Below are 18,244 nucleotides of genomic sequence, written 5' to 3'. Positions count from 1 at the left end.
CACACACACACACACACACACACCGTTAATGAATCTGAATGCAGCCACAGTCCTTTATTATTTTCATCCAAATGGCATTCTCCTCTCCTATCACCAGCTCACCTCTGTTTCCATTTGGATGCTTTCTAACAATGGCCCTAAGGCATTTTTTAAAAACTGGAATTTACCAAGAAGGTGGTAATACATTTGAATAAAAATCTAATGAATATACTTAATCTAGAGAAGACAGTAGGTATAAGCAGTAGCTTATAATGCTCCATAGTTCAGCAATGGCCTTGGTAAATGAAGTGTTTATCCTATGCTTGGCTTCTGACTCCACTCTTAGTAACTATCTTTACTGCATGGGGTAAGAAAGGCCTATTAATTGCTTGAGTTAGGAATCTCTTAATTCTTACAGGTTGTATCGGTTTGAGATTCAAATATACCTCAGAGTCCATATTCTTATCCCAGATAAAGTTGTGTCCTAAAGATCTACTATCAAAAATGACTCTTCTGTGAAACTTAAGGATTCTGCAATATTTACTTGATAACAACTACTAGACACATATAGTGTAATATGGAAACATTATGTAGAAGCAAAACTTTGGTGGAATTTGTTGGTCTGTAGGTCCCATGCTTCAAACACAAAATTGAAATCTGTGGCAGTGAGGCAACTATCTTGGTAAAATACATTAGTTTAAGAAGATAACTATGTGCTTTGCCCCCTAAGATACCCTTGAACTCAAGCAAAATTATCTTTAACTCCAAAAAGATAGGTGCAGATTCTTAATTAAATTAATTTGTGATTTGGGGGCCAGAAACTCACTTAAATGTTGATAAATGGAAGAGCAGGGAAAGGGTCTGGGAGAATGAGCTGATCTCTGCCAATATTTTCCAGGAGTGGCCTTGTTGTCAGGTAAAACTCTGTCAGGCTGTCTCAGGAAACCGTTTATAACGGGAGTGGGATTTGTCTAATGTGGGAATGAAAGGCACTCAGATTAGGAAGGCAGCCCATTGTCTATGAAAAGTCCTTTGACCCAGCCAGAGGAAACTAGCATTTCATTCAGCCGCTCTGTGTCCTCGGCACACAGCATGTCTGAAACACTGCAGGCCCCAAGGCAAGCAAGTGCCCGTTTTCAGATTCTTTTTTATCTCTATGTAGCATGCAGTGAGCTGTGAATTGGTGGTCGCCATAAAAGCAAACTCCGCTGGTTTCATGATTTTTCCTTGATTGTTGCTAATCAGCAATCCCACACAACCTCATTAGACACCCTCTGTTCGTGAACTTCTTTTGCCTTAGGTATAACAACAGGACTTCTGTGGTATGTCTACCTTTGTGTCCCCTTCTCTGGCAAGGCTGCTAGAAGTTCAGCTCCATTGGATTTGCAAGACAACCATGGATCTTTTGTGCTTAGCTATTGTTAACGATTTACATGCATCTCCTTGTTTGATACTATCCCAGTAGCCTTCGGCTCTACAGGCCTCATTAAGAAAAAGATGAATTCAGTATTTGATCTAACTCTAAACGTATTGCTCATTTTACCTCCAAAAGATTCTTAAAATGTTCTGACACATTAACTGGAATTCCTAAATGCCTCCATCTTCCTAGAAATAGAGCTCAGCTTTTATCAATTTCTTTTGAGCAAATGGTGAACGATATAGCAATCATTCCAACAATAATACTAATACAAATAACAGTAACAACAATAATAGCAGCTAGCAGTTATGGGGTGCTTTCTATATTCCAGGTAGAAACACTGTGCACATATTGACACAGTTAATCCCACTCTGTAAAGGAGGTGTAATTGTTATCATCACCATTCTTCAGGTGAAGACCCTGAAACATGGATAAGTAATTACTATAAAGAGACAGAAGTCACCATGTGGGAACACAGGGTGAACAACCGTATGGGATGATGGACCTGAGCTGGTGTTGGTGTGAATGCCAAGATATTAAAGCCATTTAATATGGAAGAGGGGTCTCCATGAAAAAATCCTGTCTTGGAAGCAGCACCAGGTTGTCAGCAAAGCTCCTCATATTGAAATGAATACACTACTTAATGCAATTTTTTTTCTTACAAATTACAACTAGAAGTCCTAAAATCCTAAACTCCTGAGAGTGGCCTTTTCTTCATTCCTCTGAAGGCAAAAACATTTGTGAGTTATTTATCTGTGGACACACTCAAGTGATAGATCTCGATGTTCCCACTTTCTTGCCTGCGTTGTACGCAGACTTGCAACTGATGAGATCTGAGTTGAATATCTGCTGCTCCATTTACTAGTGAGTTACCTTGGGCAAATGATTTCCCTGAGTCGGTGTATCTCCAAAATGCAAATGCTTTCTTCATTAGATTGTTGGAAGGATTGAATGAGGTGAAATATATGAAGTTATTCAATCTAAGCCATAATTCCCTCATCTATAAAATGGAAATCACAATAGCACTTACTTTAGGGGATCCTGTGATGGTTGAATGAGATAATGCTTATAAAAATGCTTACCACAGTGCCTGACACATAGTGAATGCTCCATAGTAAGAATACAGGAAATAGTAAGTATTTGGAGTGCTGAATAAATGTTGGAGTCCCTGACCCCCTTCTCCATTTCAACCTTGGGGATTAATATTTGGTCCTGCTTGCACCTGTTAATGATTATATTTTAATTTTAACTAGATTTCCATCTTTAGTGGCTATTAGCCTACTTTTCTATATCTTTTTATATCTATTATGACTAAAAGTTTCACATATCACAGTACTCTTTGGAACTAAGATTTCATTAGTGAGGATTAAAAGAATTGAAAAGTAGGAGAACGGGTTGAAATTCCCATTAGATCGTAAGAATTAGTCTCTCTCTCTTTTAAATAGGCTCACAGTAGTGGGATTCAAATTCCTGCTTCTGCCTCAGAAAAGAAAGAGAGAAAACAAAATAAAAGAAGAGTATTTGCAAGTTACTTTTATCTTTAAGACTATCTCAAATTCACTTCCCTCTCAATATTGGGTATAAGAGAATATTTCTCAAAGCCCACAGAGTAATTCAATTCTGACAAGACTTTTCAGACTAAATTGCAAAGTAATTTAAGATCTCCTTTCAAAGAAAATGCACACATAATTCATAACAAACCTCCTTTAACTCTTCTTCCCTTTTAACCAATTTTAAACTCAGGGCTCTCTTTGTCACCTTAAAGTTGGAACTTAATGGAGCAGAGCCACTTAGGAATCTGTCAAAGGCTTTATTCCGTGCTGAAATTTGTAACTGTTCTTGATGTCATTATGAACCCAGTTCCAACCTAAATCATCGGTGCCTTCATTGTGTCCCCATTGCAGGACAGTACTGCTTTCTTACTCACTAAGTGCTTTGCCATTTCTAGTGGCAGGATTTGGATTAGCACAGAAAGCCAAGCACCCTACATCTCTCTCCTGGTATTCTTGGAGGAAGTTGGAAAATAATAGGTAGCGAATCAATAACTCTTGGGGTGAGAGGCCCCTAGAGGCCACATTATCCAATATGCAGTGCATGGATTTTCTCCATAGCACCCTGGAAAGTAACTCTTTCATTCTATGCTTAAGTATCTCCAACGACAGAGAACTCACTACCCTTTCCTAGAACCCATTTCCTTTTGTGTCAGATCTAAAAATTAGGAAATTTTGTATTCAAATATAAAACTAAAATCTTTCTCCCTATGATGTTGTTACTTTTGGGCTTTATCTTGCCTCTGGAAACCCCAAAAACGAGGCCAGTCCTTCCTCTGCATGACTACATTCCAAATGCTCACTGAAGCTATTTCTACTAAATCCATCTATCTTTTAAACTCTCCTCCTTCCTTCCATCTTCCTCTTCAACCACCCAACTCCTTCTCCTGTGGTCTGCTGTGGTTTGTCAGGTCTCATGCAGATAATAATCTTTCTCAGAAAAGCCTTTTCTGACCACCCTAACTAAAGCAGTTTCCCTATCACTCTCTATCCCATCCCCTCATGCTACCTTATGGTTCTTTTCAACCTCTGTCATTAAATCATATATTTATCTGCTTAGCTATTTTTTATGTTGTTTTCTCCACTGGAATATAAGAAACATGAGGTTAGAAGCTCTGTTGTGTTCCCTGCTAGATCTTTAGTGCCTAGAACAATATCTGCACATAGTAGGTGATTAACAAGTATTTGTTGATGGAGTGGATCAGTAAGTTTAGCATGAGACTGTATTATTCTGGGGGCAGCTATGACAGACTAACTCATACTTCCCACAGAATTCCCCTTGTCTTTTTCTTTTGTGCCAGGTATCAAAATGGCAAAATATTTGTCAAGGATTTGGAAAGTCACACCTTGGTATGAATTTGGATTCTCAGGGAGCAAAGTCATTAACTAAGTGGTCTTCCAGAAGCTGAAAGAGTTATTAATGTGCCCTCTGCAAACATGACTCTCCACCCTGCAGGGTGGTTGGCCCTTGGGAAGGTGAAACCTGGCGGTTAGAACTCAAGCTCAGCAAACCTCTGGCCAGAACCTCTTATTATTAAGAGGCAGCTCTTCTAACCTCCCACGGTGCCTGGAATGCCCCCAATTCCTGAAGTCATTATGTTTTACAGCGGGTCCTCTTGACAGAGCTTCATTGGCCTTTGGCAGAACATAAGCCAGAATAATGGGCAGGCAGATGCCAGAATGAATTCCAATGTGTACACACAATTCTTGGCCCCATAAAAATCAATTCCTTATTCATAATTAAGCAACTTCTTGAGAAAGGGCAGGTTGGTACAGTTATTAAAAGATAAATAATAGATAAGGATCCACTTGTTTTATTTTTTATTTATTTACTTATTTTTTTTTAAGGACCAAAAAATTTTAAACACAAAATAGTACTGTAATTAGTTTTCTTCTACTTTGTTTCTTACCTGTGACACTCAGGGCCAACTAAACAGAGGAGCTTTTACAAATTTTCATTGCCCCTCTGTGTTGTGTTTCTCCTTAAAAATGTATCTTTAAGAGCAGAAAGACAAAGAAATTCTAGATAGGAAGAAAAAGCTAGAAGCACCCTGATGTAAAGGTCACAAGCTGTGTCATCCTGTGGGCCTTTTCCTGTTTGCCAACTTGGGTTTAAGGAGCAAAGCTGCAAACAAAGGCTGATAAATGGCTCCACGCTAAAAAGAGCAGCAGCTTTCCCCAGCAGTTAAGGCCACACCTCCCAACTAGCTTAATTGGCAACAGAATTAGCCTCATTTCCTTCAACCTCCCCACCATCTTTTTTGCCTCAAATTGGTATATAAAAGGGGTGGGGAAGGATGGGGTCATCCTTGGAGAGACTACAGTGTTTGAGGTGTGAAGCTATTCCCTCTGTCCATCGGGGTGCTTCCTCTATCCTAAGTCAAGTGGAAGGGACTCCACTGGAAGGAATCACCCAATAGGCTAAGGCTACCTGCAAGAAGAGGCCTTGCCAGCTCATTCCCCAGTGGAGAAAACTATGGAGGGGCTAAGGCCCTCTCAAAACAGAGTAAAGGAAGGAAGTTCTTGGATGTGGTTTCTTGGAGTGGGAGTACACAAGAACATGGGGACTGGCCTAGAGATCTCTAAAAGGAATCAGCTGGAATGGTCTGTGTCAGCAGGACCTGATAACTCCCTGGTTTGGTGTGTTTAGGAAGTGGCCAAGGTGAACCCACCTGGCACAGTGGTCCATGGCCCAATAAAGGGGATTGGAGGTCAAAAGAAGGATGAGAGCCACGACACTGCCCAAATGGCCCCAGATCCAAGCCATAGCAAAGGGCTGGAAATGTACATAGCTGGCAGGGCAGATAGAAGATTGAGTGGTCCCTGTGAGGGGATTCTCAGCAAAATACAGGTGCTACCATGTCAGCAGAGGTCTCTAAGAGAGGGATTGAGCAGGAACAAGCTTGGTCCCCCATCCCTCCTCTGTGCCTCCAACACCAGGGGACACTGGTACCCAGAAGTGTGTTAGAGGAACACCTCTTCTGCCTCTCCTCCCTTCCAAGTCATCCTGCCTGCTGCTCTAGAATATTCTGCAGGGCGAAGAAGAATCCCGCTTTGAAGATTTAGGTTTTAAGCTAGACTGTACCAAGTCTTAATAATGGAATTTGGCTAAGACATCATTAATGGAACTACCTACCCACACAAAGAAGGATTTGATGTAGTACAGCTGGAAGCAGTAATTGGGAAAAAAAATAAACTACTTCATATATATATCCCAACTAATCAGGAATTCTATAATAAACTGGTGTCAGCAGTTAGAAATTTTTTGCTAGGGATTAAAGATTTGGTAGAGAAAATGGTAGGTCCTTTTGTAGATCTTTGGCTGTAGTAGTCATTTTATCATTTTTTTCTTTAATGATTACATTAACAAATATTCTGAAAGGGAAATGATATGTTTGCTTAATATTTTCCTTTTGAAAGTTTTTGAGTGACAATGATTTCTTGTTAACAAAAGAATTGAGACTATACTGGGGCATTGGAGAAGCAGGTTGTCCCAGTCAGGCACCCAGGACAGAGAGTAGACTGTGGGAGCTGGGAGGGCCAATGAAAGAAGAGCTGCCCAGGAGCAGGATGTTGTTGAGTAGTTTAAGTGAGTAAGTGTGAGGCAAAATATTTTAGCAGTAGCAGTGAAAAATAACAAAGTGGATGGTGTTAGAAACCAGGTGATCTTGAGAAGGACTGTAAGAACCAGGAGAGAGAAGACTGGGTAGGATCCAAAATGGGAAGAAGGTCAGAGTCATGAGTCATGGAGGGGATGGCATTGGTGGCAGTAATGGTGGTACCATTTAGAGAACACTTTCCCTGCATTATATCATTTTCACTTCCAGCATAATTGCAATACCTTCTTCTCTTCCTCCTTTTCTTCTTCTTGCTCTCTCCTTCTTCTTCTTCATCACTAGTATTTATTGAGCATAGATGTCATACACCATTCCACAAAAAACAATTTGTAAGATCAAATGGTCCCTGACACTCCATGACCCTAGACCAGGGACCAGTCCAGTCAGGTGTAAGAGAGATTGGTGATGACATCTCAGTTCTGTTTCAGTTGAGGTGCTGATTGGACATCTAGTTTGAGATACTTGTTTTAGAAGTAAACCAAACTGTTTGTTCAAAAGAGAGAGAAAGGAAGGAGGAGGAGCAGTGGGAAGAATGGGTTATTTGAAGAAGGATGATTTACTTAAGAAATGCTCGTCTAATTCTTACTATGTTACAGGTGCCATTTCAAGTGCTTTATAAACATTAACTCATTGAATTCTTGTAGCAACTTATGTGATGGTTACTATTGTTATCATCCTCATTTTATAGGAACCTAAGGTGCATATAAATTAAGTAACTTGCTCAAGGTCACACAGGCAGTAAGTGGCAGAACTGAGATTTGAACCCAGATCCCAGACTCAGACTCTATGCTCTCAATACTACCTAAGCTGCCAAGTGACTTCCCTGAAGGAACATCGTAAAGATTAAATAATGGGATGTTGAGAAACACCAGAGTTGCGATCCTGTCTGTGAATCTTAAATGGTACAGTGAGCAACATGATCCTTATTCATGTTGCTTTCATCAAAGGAATTGGGATATTTCATCCATTTCAAAATTTTTGAATAAAAGATGCTGCACACATTTATTTCTGAGAACAGATACAATATACTATCATCAAACTCGTTTTTGCTGAGTAATCTTTTCCTGAATAGAATGAATCAATAACCTGGACTTATTTCCAATTTATGAGATGAATATTTAAACACCACTATGTATTTCTGCTCATAGCACTTTCAAGGATATTGGTTTCATCTAACCCAAATATTCTTTCCAGAAATATGGGGATTGTAGATCTATCTTCACCAGCTTGTGTTATAAACAATGCCTCTTCAGAGTAGTGCCCCAGAGAACAAGCACCAGACAGGTTAGCAGAAAGTTTAATTCTTCTTCTCCTCTCTCCCTTCCAATGTTTGCATACACGAATGGTCCAAGCATGTCCCTCAGTGCAGGGGAGGAAATATTTTCTTTTTAAGTCCAAAGGGCTGCAACTGCTGGAACAGCTATTTCTTCCTCTCTTGGGGTGAAGTTGGAAAGCTCTACATATGCTACCCAAACCCTTGTTTGTTTCCAGAAAGCACCCTCTGCAGCTGTTGCCCTACAATCCATAGGCTTAGTGTTGTAGCTGAAAACCAGAGCCCAAAGAGGTACCTCCTTCACCAGGATTTAGAGCCCAGAAGAACAGCTTCCTAAAATCCTGGCAGTCAGGAGAGCTGCAACCTGCCTGACTTTTCTTTACCTGCTCTCTTTACCTCACTCCTCACCTGAAGCCAGAGGGCTTTGCCTACAGAACATCCAGGAGGGGTGAGCCGCTTAACTAGGGGTGAAGCAACACAAGCTCAGTCTCCTTGCCTGTTCTTGTCCTGAGACAGATTCCTACCCAGACTGCCAAGGATGCTCCTTTCTTTGTGGATCCATGGAGTGAAGAGCTCTGCAATAAACAGAACAGATTTTAGCCTCACTTCAATGACCATGTCCTCCCAGGAGATCCTTCTGTTCCCATGCAAAAGTGACTAGTTCCTTGCCGCAACCTGGAAGCCTGGTATGCCAGGAGGAGAGCCACACCCCATCTCCGTGTAGTTGGAGCTGGGGCCTGGCTCAGCCACAGCACTCTGTTCTCTGTCATCGTGGGGCTTATGGAAGTTCTTAGCAGAATGATGATGATGGTGGTGATGATTGTCAGCATTCAGTGAGTGTTTATTTTTCATGCACATAATCAGTACTCAATGGGTGGCCCTAAAGTCTACAAGATAAATATACAGGTTTTAAATGTACCTCATATCCTCATGCATTTCTGGGAGATAAGTACTATTAATATTTCTATTTTACAGACTTTGAGACTGAGTCTGAGCATGATGAAATAACTTGCCCAAGGCCATAGAGCCAATAAGGGTCAGATCTCTGAAGCTCAAGTTGTCTCAAGTGTCACCTTCAGTTTGGGTTGATGAACTTAAAAGTACCCACAGTGTAAATATATAAAGTCATTGCTTAATAAAGGAAATCTTAGAGATGATGATTCATTTCAAGCCTAGCTTTTGTAGACCTCCTTCTTTCCTGTATTTCTTCTTTCTTTCCTTTCTACTTTCCAGTCATCCTGCCTTTATTTCATTCATCTTTATTTGGCCTGCCACGTGCCAGGCACCAGTCTGTGTCCTGGTCATATGAAGAAGAACAAGACCCAGGCCAGGCCCAGCAAAGCTCAGGCCCAGGAGCCAGGCCTGAAAGCTGATTCCCATGAGAAGCCCCGAGTCTCGCAGTCTAGTGAGGTGGGGAAGAGGGTGCTGTGTCCCATACAGTGCAATCTGCTCTATCCTTGCACACAGGAAGGTGTTGCCCATGGTCCATCCAGGGATGAAATTAAAGGTTCATTTACAATCGGTGCAGCACCCAGCTATCCTGATTTGGGTTCCTGTTTTTCCTGTTTTCCTCCCAACAAGATCAATTTTTGAAGGAAGAAGCGAAAAATCTGCATTTTGAACTCCATAGCTCTATGATCTTAATTTCTCTGACCCTTAGTTTCTTTGTTTTATTTAAAAAAAAAAAAAGAAGAAAGAAAAGGAGGGATAAAAATACCTGCCCTGTTTACCTGGCAGAAATGTTATAGGATCAAATGAAGTTATAATGCAGGCCTAAAGGGGACAAAATGATATGTAAATGTGAGGACTTTTATATATGTTTCACATGGAATTTAAAGCTGAGTGACGCCATCTACCTATCTCTACCTCCATAGGTACCCACATACATGGTCCCTGTGTTCCAGCCATAACTATATAGCTCTGCTTTGAAGTGTCCTCAACTCATCTGCCTTCTTCCCTTTGCTCACATTCTTTCTACTGCCTGAAGTACCCTCTTCCCATCACTGTCTGTTGACTTGCTTCCTTGCTCAAATGCCATCTCCTTTCATCTAAAGTAGTGACTCTTGCTCATTTGTACCACTAAATGTTACATATCTCTCAAAAAATCACACTTAACTCCATGACTGGAGCTAGTCGTCATCTACATCTCAGGCCCCTGTGCCTAGATACGCCTTGTATATGTTCAGTAAAATGTTTATTTACTCAAATTCTGCTTCTCTTCTCTATGCCCTTTCCTGCCTGCCCCCCAACACCTTACACTTAATGCACCACCAGGCCCTTAGTGGGCATCCAGTGCATACATCCTAGGAAGCTTTAGGGGCAGCACATTCAAGAGACAAGTCTTCATAAGTCAAGGGAAGTTAAGCTTTCCCCTTAAGTTAAATCCAGCATCACAGGGAAGAAGTATATGAAGTTTGCCTGTACCCTACTGGGTGGGGATCAGAGCCCAGGAAGAGAATGACTCCCAGAATGCAGGCTGAGAATCAGGGCGGTTACCCAGATGATTGTAGGTGACACACAGATGAACTTTTCATCAAATGTAATAGTTACATAGTCTCATGGGTATTAAGAAGAAAGAAAATTAGCACATCAAACCCATGACTTCATAAATATTCTTTAATAAAAGCTCTTGCATTTGAATAAAAATGAGTTGATTTAAAGAAAAACATTACATTAATAATGGAAGTAACATTACATGTTGCTATGGCCAAATGATGTGATGATGGTACTCCAAGGTCAAGAAGTATAAGGACAGAGAAAATAATTTCTGGAGTGTGGAGGTGGAGATGGGGATGAAGAGGTACCTGTTCTATGGATCAGATCTATTGGTAGCCTCAGGAATTAACAGAATTATTCACAGAGCTGTGTTACTATGCAAAACTCTTTGTTTGGAAAAGCAGAATGCAAATAGAATGTTTTCTCATCACTATGTTCCTTCACTGGAATGAAGAAATGTGCTGGTGAATGTTAACTTACACATCAAGCTTTTCAGTGTTGGCCATCAAGTTTCCTAATGGCCGTGGGGTTATACACCCATTCTCAGGACTGTCAGATACAAAGGACCTAAATATGGGTTTGCTTTTCAATTTTTTTTTCTGCAAGACACAACACTTTACAAAGAGAAAACACTTCAAAGGCAATCCTTTTCTCGCATACATTTCAAGGGCTCCATTTGAGATCCACATTCATCTTCCTTATCCAATTACATGATCAAAGTAGAAGTGTTTGGCCTACTTTAGGGGTTTAAAGACATCCAGGGAAAAACTAAGAACATTTAAAACTACTTTTTTAAGCACACATCTTCCTGTAGAAAAACTGGAATCCCCCTTCCCAACCCCCTTAACTAGTCTCTAGATACAGAAAGTCAAATCAGAGTTAACATGCTCTAATCATCCAAACCATAAAAGATTCAGTTAGATCTCTGTAAAATCCAATCTAATCTCAAGTCAGTGTGTCTCGTGTACTTTTTGCTCTCTATACTGCTACAAAGTCCCTTCCAGAACCTATTACAAAACTCTTGATTTTCCTGATTAGTTTTAAAGGCCTCATAATTAAAAGAAAAACTATTTAAAAAAATGAAATGTTACTTCATTTATCTCCCCAAAGCTACTGGTTCTAGCACATCTGTTCATTTTAATGCTACAATATGGAGTTCATATTTCTTAAAATAGGACACACCTTGTCCTTCTGGGACTTGAGGCCCTGGTTAAAAAAAAAATAACAAATGTGGTGTCCTCAAAAATATTTAAGTGAACAGGCTGCCTATTGGTGGATTGATTTTTCTCTATGGAAATAAATCTGTTGGCAACCACCAGAATTGGGGTATAAAACATGACCTCGAGCAGCTGCTGCCATTTGTTTTGGTGGGAAAATGAGTTTTTGTCTCTCCCCAGGGGTTAATACTGTGATGCTCTAAGCATCCTCTGGGCTCTGTTTCTGAAGGGTTACACTGGAGAGGTGGAATGCTTTGTGGTTTATGACAAGATCACAGCAGAATATTTTGTGCATGCTGTGATTTGTATTGCCCATTTGTGCACAGGCCATAAAAGTGCACTTTTTATCACAGGAGCATTTGTGAATATATAACAGCACTGAAGACATATGGCCACTTAATAATTCACAGTTATCTCTCTCCTCAGCAGATTCCTTATACACCTACCACGTTTTAATGCCTAGTTTGCTCAGAAACAATATTCTTTATGACCCTTCCAATATAAAAATGTTTACTGACTGGCAGCAATATATGGATACCATGGGATTGGGCTGTAAGGAAAGGGAAAGCTCTCTACTTTCTCTGCCTCTCCCTGTCCTCATCTGTTTCTCCTGACCTCTTCCAACCAGCGCCCAACCTCACAGGACAAGGTACCCTCCCCAGAAGTGGCTGCTAACTTCCGACTCCTGGTATTTGGGCTATAAGAAGTCACTGACCAACCTTCACCCTCTTTTCTTTCCAGTTCGATATCCATGTACAGCCCCAAGGAGAATCCAAATACATTTGATGCTGCAGCATTCTTCCAGTCCGTGGGGAATTTCCTGGGCATCTTCGCCGGCTCGTTTGCAATGGGGTCTGCGTACGCTGTTGTCACCGCGCTGATATCCTTTGAACGTGTGTGTGGAAAGCTGGGGACTACTGAGCACTAGGCCTGGACTGTTTCTGAGGATGGACAACCTCCAGGCCGAGCAAGAAACAGCTAGACAGTCTAGTTCAAATATGATACAATGCCCCTGGAGCCATCTTTGTTCCCAATCTATGAGGCATAGATTGGTACCAGTGGCAGAGGGGACGAGGATCTTTTCTTGTCCAAGGCCTGTTCTAGCACTATCGATACTGTCTGATGCCAAGATTGCAACAGTCTTAAAAAACTGCCATGTAGGAAAATAGGGGGGCATGGGACATCAGGATTGGCTGTATTCGGGTCAAGAGGAAGAACTGAAGATCCAAGGTCAAGGACAAGACAGGATTGACTGGGAGTGATTAACTGGGTATTCTCTTCTTCCTTTTCAAACTTCTTGCAATCACTAGCTCACAGGACTGGCCAAGCCAAAAAATCACTGTGGGTTTAAACAAACATCTTTAGCGATTTTACAGGAGGGGATGGGCAAGCAGGGTAGAAATGACATGTTTGCCATATCTGGACAGTTGTGTCATCTCATTCCCTCTTTTGCAGTAGTGCAGTGGGAGAATGGGCAGAGTTCCTAGAGAATTTGGGCCAGGGAATGAAGCTGGTCTAGTGAGCTGTTCAGTCAGAGCAGTTGGATGGGGCAAAAGTCAGTCAGAGTTGAGGAAGAAAGCCAGAAAACCAATGTCAAGTGTGAGGGCTCAATAGAGGCCATAAAAAGAGGCAGAACAAAGGATCAAGGACCAAAGACCTTGGGGAAAAGAGAAAGAAGAAGGGTGCAAGATGTGTCAGGGATCTAGCAAAGAAAGCAAAACGTTGGGTACTTTTTCATGGGGACTGACCCAGTGAATCTCTATTCACTGAGCGGCTGCTAAAACACTAGGTTCTACTAAGGGTTTCTAACATGAGTCGGAAGATGAATAAAATATGGACTCTGCCTTCAATTAGTAACAAACTTGGAAAGACAAGCTCTACAATAAGAGTTGTATAGAAGGTGGGTGCCAAAACCACAGCCAACTTATTAAGACTCTAAAAATTCAAATGTGGATGAGTCCATTGTTTCTGAAATAGTCTGATAGACTCTTGACCAGACTATAATTCTGAAAAATAATTTGAAAAGTAATATTTACATGCAGAGAGGAATGTAGGCTTGGCCTGAAATATAGGTAGGATATAGACAAAGGCTATATGATTAGTGATTCAGGAGAAAACCAGCATTCATTGAAGTGTAAGGATGGGACTGAGAGGACCAGAAGTCTCGGTTTGGTGAGCAGTGGAAGATGAGGAGACACAGGTGGGTTGGACTCACCCTGTGGAATATCTTGGAGTGTAATTCAAAGGAATCTGAGCTTCTGTCTGTAGTCTGCAATTAGCTACCAAAGGTTTCTGCTCAGGAGAGTGACATACTGAAAGTCCTGTTTTTAAACAATAAATGAAGAACTGGTTCATAGGATGAGTCAGAAAAGGATTAGAATCAAGAGAAACTGTGATGATGAACTGTGAAAGAAATATCAAGAAGGAGTCTAATGTTTAGAAGAATCTCTAGGACTAGAATAGGATTAGAAGAGGAGAGACTCAAAGACCACTCCAGAATTTTGTCCTGGAAACCCTAGAGAATGTCAACTCCTTTGACAAAGAAATAAAGTAATTCAGAAAAGGTAGGGCTGATCTCTAATAAAAATAACGATTAATAATCTAATGATTAATATCAGTACTTACGATACACAGGCCTCTATTTGTTTTACACGCTATACTTCATTCACCCTCACAATGACCATATCACACAGATATTATTTTTGTTGGATACTGAAGCTTAGAAAGGGTAGGGTATTACCCAGCATCATATAGCTTGTAAGTATTAAAGCCAAAATTCAAACCCAGAGATTGAAACCAAGAGACAGACCATACTTTTGATCACTGATCCCTATTGCCTCTTGATTATTAAGTGGAATTATGATGGAAGCCACACGTTGTTTTGCATAAGTAATGGTAATGATGATAGAAACATTTCGCATGTGCCACGGCCTTTGTATGTATCTCCTCATTTGAATCAACCCTGTAAGATAAGCTATTATTATCCTCACTCTACACACGAGGAAACTGAGGCTCTAGGAGGTTAAATAGCTACTCTGGGTCACATATTAGTAATAGCCAACACAATTATTATTACTGTAACATTCGTTGAGAACTTTACCAGCCATTGTCATTAGCATTGTCAGCCATTGTCATTAGCATTTTGCTAATGGATTTTCTCATATAGCTTTTATAAAAACACTGGGAGGAAGATACTGTTATTATCTCAATTTTACAGCTAAAGAAACTGACACATAAAGGTTAAACAACTTGTCTAAAGCCATAGAGCTGAGACATTTCAGGGCTGGGATTTAAATCCACACTTTCTGGCTCCAGAGCCTGCACTAGGTGAAAAAACTGAAATTGGAACTCTTTTCCGCTTCACATGAAGGGAAGGTATGGACACATAAGTAAACAAGTTGGCAAGGAAAGGGAAAAAATTCCTGGAGATTAGAAGTCTGCCATGGGATTGGATCAGATCTGGAAAAAAATGGTGGAGAGAGAGAGAAGAGACAGCGGCTCAGTCTCAGGGGGAGGATCTGTCATACAGCACCTGATGGCCTTGCCTCTCCCAAACTCAGGCTGCAATGAGACAGGTGCACAGTCATTCCCTCCACCATGATGAGCCTTGATACCTTGTCCATAATGAGGTGATGCTCCTCAGGGTATAGGCCCCTGGGCTCTAGGCAAGCTTGGGTCTTGACCCAGAACTAAACTGCTTTCTGGCGAAGGTTGAAAGAGACAAATGTCCTATGTCCACTTGATATCCTGTTACTCAAAGTGGTCTAAGCCTTCTCCACAACAAAGTAGAAGAGGGGATTCAGAGGAACAGACCCCACTAAAAACAAAAAGCCTGCCCTCCAAGTAATAAGAGGGAATGCTGAAAGGGTCAAAGGGCATCCTGTGTTTTCTTCCAGATAAAGAATTGTTTCCAGACGCTTACTGAATCTACATCTGGGAAAGATGTATCACAAAACAAATTAATTTAAGTCACACTGATAGAAAAACATATATATTCCTTGTTGCATATCTGGCACTCTTTTGAGTGCTTAACGCATAATAACTGGTTTATATACCTAGGAGGTAGGTTACATGATTTTCTTCACTTTCAGACAGGGAAGCCAAGGCACAAAGTGGTCAGGGGACACGTTGAAGCTGATACATTGAAGTAGAGTTGGCTTCCAGAGGCTATATTCCCAACTATGATATCATTCTGCCTCTTCTTGGCATTTTGTGCTTTCTATAATTTTGCAAAACATTTAAAACATACTCCATCTCATTTTACTCTCCACACTTGAGAGAGTAGGTATTATTCTCATTGACAATTCACATAGGATAGAAATGAGGCTCAGAGAGGTTGATATATTGCTCAGAAATCACACAGCCAGTGACTAGCAGAGCCAAGACTCGGACCTTGATCTTCCACTCCAGGGGTCATGCTTTTTGCTTCCCTGCCCTACTGCTAAACATCCACATTAAGTAGAATCTCTTTAGATTTTGTCCTGAAGCATAAAAATGCAACATAACATCTCCTTACTTGTCAGGGCATTTTTTTTGCCTAAGTGTGGGCACAGTTGCAATGTAACCCTTTTCCATCCATCACAAATTCCTAATCATCTTCCCATAACCCATGCTCTGCATGATTTGGATCACTCTGCCCTTGCTCTATGTGCAATTTATAGGCTACTGACCAAGTGTCATCCCAGCCAAAATGAACCATTGCCTGCCAAAGGGCTGCTTGCCTGACCTAGAAATAATACACCTTTTCCTCTATCCTACTTCTACTAAGATGGCATGGGTAACTTCCCTACCACTGAACATGAATGTTCCTCCTGATCCAACTCCCATCCCCGAGAGAGGAGTCTTTAAGGTGATCTGTCCACAGACTACCGCTCCCCAGGGAGCAGCGGCCTCCTTGGGTGCTGACGCACTTGCTTCCTTATCCAGGGCTTTGTTTTCCCTGATCTGCTGCCCTCCCCTGAGGGGCACGCCCCAAGGGCCAAGGCCAAATTCAAGAGCTTTTGGACCCACAGGTAGCTGATTTTATCTTCTTCCTCAGTAAGACACCTTTTTAGAAATGCGAACACAGGTTTGCCTTCTTACTGGAGCGTTCAGCTCCCCACGAAGCGTGGAACGCACGCTGGCCTTCCAAGCCGGCCCAGTGAGAAGCAAGGCCTCCCACTCAGCGCTGCAGATGAGTTCTCTTACTCCGAAACGATCTCAACCAGATTTCGTTTTCCTCAGCCAAGGAGGAGATGTAGCTGTACCGGCCTTTGCTGTTTCCCTTAACATGTCTTTGTCACTTGACCAAATTTACCAAACTCTGTGAGTTCCCTCTGCTGGAAACCGGCCTGTTTTTCCTCCTGTCTTGGAGCGCCTTCCTGTCTGCGGAGGCTGCCGGCCTGACAGGTCAGTGCTGCGTTTGCTGGGCGCACGCGGGGGTGCGGGCCGCGTGGGCGCTCCCGGAAGGACCCCTCCCGGACCCCGCGGGTCTTTCTGAATCAGCCTTTCCTGGGTACCCCGAGGAGAAGAGAGAGGGGAAAAAAAAAAAAATCCCTCATCCGTTTTGTACGCAACCGCTTAACGGAAAGTCTCCAAAATGGCATTTCCTCTTCTCTCCTTGCTGGTCAGGAGGGGATGTTAAAATCAACAAATGGCTGATTTATAGAGGTGACGGATGACTTTACGAATGGAAGTCTACTCCGAGTGCGAAGGGACGCGCAGCTGCTTTGCAGAAAAGGGTGGTGGTTTTCCGTTGGCCGCTGATGGCAAGCCCGTTGGAAGCCTCTCTGGGGTGTGCACATTTCCACACACATCAGTGTTGAGAACGCTTGCATACAGAAAACAAAGAGCTAATGTGGCGGCGCTACAGTCTAATATCTCTTACCATAGAAAGTCTATATATAAAACCTCTGTGGTGGAGCAGTTAATAGAGAAAGGGGCTGTCCCTAATGTCCCGAGGGCCACGGATTCTGTGATCTGGATTCAGCGATTAGATTGCCTTTCTGCAACAGCAAGGATTTGCGCTTGGATAGCTGCACCCATTGGGTGCTTTTCCGTGTAGAAGAATCACTGTGGCTCTGAGCAAAGTGTCAACGTCGTTTCTCTCCTTTGGCCTAGTTCCCCGCTTCTCCCAGGTTTCAATCCTGGATCCCTTGCTGTTGGCTACTGTCATCTTAATTGACATTCAGGTGGTGAGACTCGCCTCTCCTGCCCCCCAAGTATTAGCTGGTAACAAGGTATGCCTCTCTGGGTATTTGCATGTTGTTAGGTGGTACTTTAAATCTGAATAATAATAATAGAAGCTGACATATATTGAAGGTGTACCATGAGCCAAGTGCTGGCTAAACGCCTTTCATGGACGTTCTTATTAATTCACAGAAAGACTCAAAGTTAGGGCCTATACCCAGGTTACGCAGCCAACAGTAAGTGGTGGAGCTGGGATTTAAAAGTGGGAGATCTGATTCCAGAGCTGGGCTCTTGAGGACCAAGCATTGCTGCCTTGAATGAAACTGTGGACTATCAGACAAGCCCTCATGAGGAGGAAGATATTTGGGGTCTCATGAGCCTGCCTGGCCCACTTGCTCATAGACTGGTTTGGGCTCTCCTGTGAAAAGCATGGCACGTCTTTCTTGTAATGATAACCTGTCCTACTGATGAGTCACAGGGGTCAAGCTATTCCCAAAGGCTTTGAAGGCATCTGTTGCTGATGCAGA

General features: G+C 41.9%; 1 protein-coding gene across 5 annotated transcripts in view; it reads left to right on the top strand.

The window, feature by feature from the left end:
- SLC9A9 (solute carrier family 9 member A9) overlaps positions 1 to 18,244 on the top strand; it is a 685,847-nt gene that overhangs the window by 356,762 nt on the left and 310,841 nt on the right. For all 5 annotated transcript variants that reach the window (XM_034996352.1, XM_034996353.1, XM_034996348.1 and 2 more), the window contains 2 exons: positions 12,291 to 12,429; positions 16,832 to 16,937. In XM_034996352.1, coding sequence (XP_034852243.1) covers positions 12,291 to 12,429; positions 16,832 to 16,937 — 245 coding nt within the window. The remainder of the gene's footprint in view (positions 1 to 12,290; positions 12,430 to 16,831; positions 16,938 to 18,244) is intronic.

Source organism: Mirounga leonina, unplaced genomic scaffold (genome assembly GCF_011800145.1).
Source record: "Mirounga leonina isolate KUSES-001 unplaced genomic scaffold, KU_Mleo_1.0 Mir_115, whole genome shotgun sequence".
NCBI lineage: Eukaryota > Metazoa > Chordata > Mammalia > Carnivora > Phocidae > Mirounga > Mirounga leonina.
Note: the sequence above shows the minus strand (reverse complement) of the source record. Positions and strands in the feature narration are given on the sequence as shown.